Raw genomic sequence first — 4,454 nt, forward strand, 5'->3', positions numbered from 1 at the left:
TCTCGGAGGGTTCACCGGACCCGCCGTGTCCCCACATCAGCCGCCCCGTCCTCTGACGCCGCTGCCCCGGGGACACCCACGCCGAGGGTCCCCCGAAGGGACAGCGAGGGGGCGGCGGGGCCCTGCCCGTCCCTCGGACATGCACCTGAACGGACCGGGGGGGGGGGGGCAGGGGGAAGCCCCCCGGGGGAACCGCGCTAACCCCGTCCCCCGCCCGTCTCAGCTCAGCCCCAGCACCACTGGGGGCTCTACCCCGGGGGGCACCCCGGGTCCCCCAACCCCCTCCTTCCCCCCGGTGGCGGGCGCCGCGGGCCGGGAGCCTGGGGCGGGCGGCGGGGCGGGGCGGGGGCGGGACGGGGGCGGTGGGGCCGGGCCGGGCCGAGCCGGGCCGGGCCGGGCCTGGCGGGGGCGGGGGCGGCAGGGCCGGGCCGGGCCGGGCCGGGTTGGGAGGGTGGGGGGGGTTTGGGGTTGTGGGGGGGGGGAATAGGAGGGGGGGGGTGTGCGGCTCCACGTGACTGCGGGGCCGGCAGAAAACCGGGGCCGGCGGCGGCGGCGGCCGCACTGCGCCCGGGCGGCGATCGCGGGAGGCGCTCGGCAGCCGCTGCCCCCAGGCTTTCGGCGCGCTGGGTCCGAGCTGGCTCTCCAGAATCATGGACTGTGCTGATATGCCTTGCTTGCTGTCAGTGAGTACAGCCCTCTTCTTCTTCGACTTCGCTCTTTGCGGTTTTTTTTTTTTTTTTTTTTTTGGTCTTTATTTTTTATGGTTTTGTTTTATTATTTTTTTTTTTTAAATAACTTTACTTTGGGCTTGTCCCAGTGCTCTCTTTTCACCGGGTCCGGCAACGGTGGGACGGATACACACAGACCCCCTGCCCCGTCCCGCCGAACCGGCCGCCTCTTCCCCGCCGCGGCTTCGCCCCGACCCGACTCGTCGGGGTGATCGGTGCCGGGATGCGCCGGAGACCCTCCTGCCCCGGGGGGCTACCGGGCGGCTTATCCCTGCGCCTGTGCCGTTCGGGGGCTCCTTTTTCATGTCGTTTTGCTATATGTTATTTTTCTTTTAAAGCTTATTCGGAAGAAGAAGAAGAAGAAGAGGAGGAGGAGGAGGGGTGGGGGGGGAAGTTTTCTTCTCATCCTGACTTTCCTTGTTGTTTGTTGTTGCGTTTTTTACACGCCAGAGACACCATGATTCCTGGTAACCGAATGCTGATGGTCATCCTACTATGCCAAGTCCTGCTAGGAGGTACTAACCATGCTAGCCTGATACCCGAGACCGGCAGGAAGAAAGTCGCAGAGCTTCAGGGACAAGCCGGATCCGGACGCCGCTCTGCCCAAAGCCATGAACTCTTGCGGGGTTTCGAAACAACTCTGCTGCAGATGTTTGGGCTGCGAAGGCGGCCTCAACCCAGCAAATCAGCCGTCATTCCTAGTTACATGCTGGATCTCTATCGACTCCAGTCGGGAGAAGAAGAGGAAAACCTCCAGGAAATTAGCCTGCAGTACCCTGAGCGATCGACCAGCCGGGCGAACACCGTGAGGAGTTTCCACCATGAAGGTCAGTGATGGGAGGAGGTAAATTCCCAGTCCCGGCAGCGAGCGGGATTTCCTTGCTTTTTTGGAAGCTCACAAATGCATTTAGAAGCGGGACGTGCCTGGCCCTTAATTTTTGGGAAGGAAACGCACCCCCCTACTCCCCGCCAGCCTGCTGTGTGTGGGTGACAGGCGTGCTGCTATTTTTTTTTATTTTATTTTTTTCCAGCATCCCATGCTTAACCCGAGCTTGACCGTACTTTGAGGTGCTTTTGCTTCTGTTGTCAACAGCGAGTTTCCATCCGTGCCTCTGCCTCGGGGTCACTCCCTGGGCTCGCGTGGATTTAATAGCTCTGGATCGGATGCGGGGAGTAAAGCGAGGGCGGGATCTCGCCCCTGGTGTGTTTCTTTTGAACTATCAAAGCGATTTGCTGCCCGGTTTTGCTCTTAAGAAAAAAAAATAATAAAATAAAAATAAAAAAAAAAACAAACCCCAAACCCAACTCGAATTTAATACTTACAGCTGTGTGTTTATAAGGTTTATTCAATAGGCCCTTGTAATCTGATCCAAATGTTTCCTAGCGGATGTTTCTTTTCCAAAGTAAATCTGAATTATTAATCCAGCCGCATCATTACTGCCTTGGAATTTGCTTCTCTTTCTCCCCCTGTGCCCCTTAACGGGGCACCTCTCTGCTCCCTGCCACCATCCCTTGCCGGGGAGGTGATTTTAGAGAGATTTGGGGAGGGAGGGGGAAGGAGAGAAAGAGGAAAAGCCTTTCCCAAAGGGGAAGGGGTGAGCACGGGCATGTGGAGGGTGAGCGAGCGACTCCGGGGCAGGAGCTGCTCCAGGTCCTCCCGGGAGGGATGCGTGGGGGAGCAGAGAGAGGTGCAGGTGGAGCGTGGGTGGGTGCCGGGTGCCCCGAGGCTGACGTGTTCTTCTTCTTTGCTTTTCCTCCCGCTCCCCACCAGAGCACCTGGAGAACGTCCCGGGTCCCAGCGAGTCTCCCCGGATCCGTTTCATCTTCAACCTCAGCAGCGTGCCGGATAACGAGGTGATCTCCTCGGCGGAGCTGCGGCTGTACCGGGAGCAGGTGGAGGAGCCGAGCGCGGCGTGGGAGAGGGGCTTCCACCGGATAAACATTTACGAAGTGATGAAGCCGCTGTCGGAGGGCGCTCAGGCCATTACACGCCTGTTGGACACGCGTCTGGTGCACCACAACGTGACGCGCTGGGAGACCTTTGATGTGAGCCCGGCCGTGATCCGGTGGACCAAAGACAAGCAACCGAACCACGGGCTGGTGATCGAGGTGACCCACCTCCACCAGGCACAGACTCATCAGGGCAAACACGTCAGGATTAGCCGATCTTTACCTCAAGGGAGAGGGGACTGGGCTCAGCTCAGGCCGCTCCTGGTCACTTTCGGGCACGACGGGCGAGGCCACGCGCTGACCCGCAGGGCCCGCCGGAGCCCCAAGCACCAGCGTTCCCGCAAGAACAAAAAAAACTGCCGCCGCCACGCTCTCTATGTGGATTTCAGCGACGTGGGCTGGAACGACTGGATCGTGGCACCCCCGGGCTACCAGGCCTTTTACTGCCACGGGGACTGCCCCTTCCCTCTGGCCGACCACCTCAACTCCACCAACCACGCCATCGTGCAGACGCTGGTGAACTCCGTGAACTCCAGCATCCCCAAGGCCTGCTGCGTGCCCACGGAGCTGAGCGCCATCTCCATGCTCTACCTGGATGAGTATGACAAGGTGGTCCTGAAAAACTACCAGGAGATGGTGGTGGAGGGGTGCGGGTGCCGCTGACCCCCTTCCCCCCCTGCCTTCTCCTCCCCTCTTCTCTCCCTCCCGTCCCGTCCCACCCCAGAACTGCTTGCTATAGCTGGACTCTTCTCTAAACTAAACGTTCACCTTGACCTTATTTATGACTTTATGTGCAAATGTTTTTTGTTTTTTGTTTTTGTTTTGTTTTGGTTTTTTGGTTTTTTTTTTTTTGACAATAATGATCATATATTTTGACAAAATATATTTATAACTACATATTAAAAGAAAAAAATAAAATGAGTCATTATTTTAAAGGTAAACGCATTTTGTGTCTCCACGGTGCTGCTGAGGCTGTGCTGGCTTGGGAGTGCAGCAGGGAATGTATCTTCTCTCCTTCTCACCTTCTCCCCCTCCTCCTGCTTTCCTACCCTCACCCCCTTTCCCCCCTTTAAAGGCTTTGCAAATTTTAGTGTCTCTGTTTCTCGCCGAGGTCCCGCGGATCCCCCTGGGCTGGGGCTGCTCCACGTGGGAGATGAGGGTCCCTGGAGATTTAGGATCTGCTTCTCCCTGCTGCTGGGAATGGAGCCGACCTTGCTAACCTGGCCCAAGCCTTTGCAAAGCAACCCACCAAAAAAATGCATTTGAAAAGAAGGTGAAGATTTACCTGAGGGCTTTATGCTAAACCCTCCACTGGGTTTTATACCCTTTTCGTCCATCTTCAGGATTCCCCAGGTTTTAAAACTATTAACATTTCCCCTCTTTCCCCCACTCCACCCCTGCCCCCTCCTCCCCTCCACACTGGAGATTGGCTACTTTGGGAAGCTTCAAAGGTTTGCACGGGGCCTTTGAAGATCAAATCGCCCCATTACAATGCCAAAAAAAAAAAAAAAAAAGGGGTGGGGGGAGTGGGGGGGGAGGAAGGGAAAAAAAGAAAGATATCTGGAGCAGTTAAATATGTGTTAGCTAATCAGAGCTGAACAGGTACAGTTGGAGGTATCCAGGGTCTGGAACCCCTGGCTCAGAGACATGGGATGGGCTGTGTTTGGCTTGGAAAAGCTGTGTGCATGGGACTGGTGTCCTCGGTGACCACGGGATTGGGAAGGGAGGGTAGCAAGGCAAGGGTGCATGGTGCATTTTAGAATTTATTTTTATTTT

The 4,454-nt window shown here is 56.9% G+C and overlaps 1 protein-coding gene across 1 annotated transcript; it reads left to right on the forward strand.

The window, feature by feature from the left end:
* Positions 1-567: 567 nt before the first annotated feature.
* On the forward strand, positions 568-3,503 carry BMP4 (bone morphogenetic protein 4). Its single transcript, XM_030452571.1, has 3 exons — positions 568-683; positions 1,179-1,555; positions 2,500-3,503. The coding sequence occupies exons 2-3, from the start codon at positions 1,186-1,188 to the stop codon at positions 3,339-3,341; spliced, it is 1,212 nt and encodes a 403-aa protein (XP_030308431.1). The 5' UTR covers positions 568-683; positions 1,179-1,185; the 3' UTR covers positions 3,342-3,503.
* The last annotated feature ends 951 nt before the right edge of the window (positions 3,504-4,454 follow it).

Source organism: Calypte anna, chromosome 5A (genome assembly GCF_003957555.1).
Source record: "Calypte anna isolate BGI_N300 chromosome 5A, bCalAnn1_v1.p, whole genome shotgun sequence".
NCBI classification, from domain to species: domain Eukaryota; kingdom Metazoa; phylum Chordata; class Aves; order Apodiformes; family Trochilidae; genus Calypte; species Calypte anna.

What these genes read in the sequence shown, in the direction of transcription:
- BMP4 (XM_030452571.1), top strand. Translation starts at nt 1,186, where the DNA reads ATGATTCCTGGTAACCGAATGCTGATGGTCATCCTACTATGCCAAGTC. An exon ending in GAGGAGTTTCCACCATGAAG is followed by an intron (nt 1,556 to 2,499) that starts GTCAGTGATGGG and finishes GCTCCCCACCAG; the next exon opens with AGCACCTGGAGAACGTCCCG.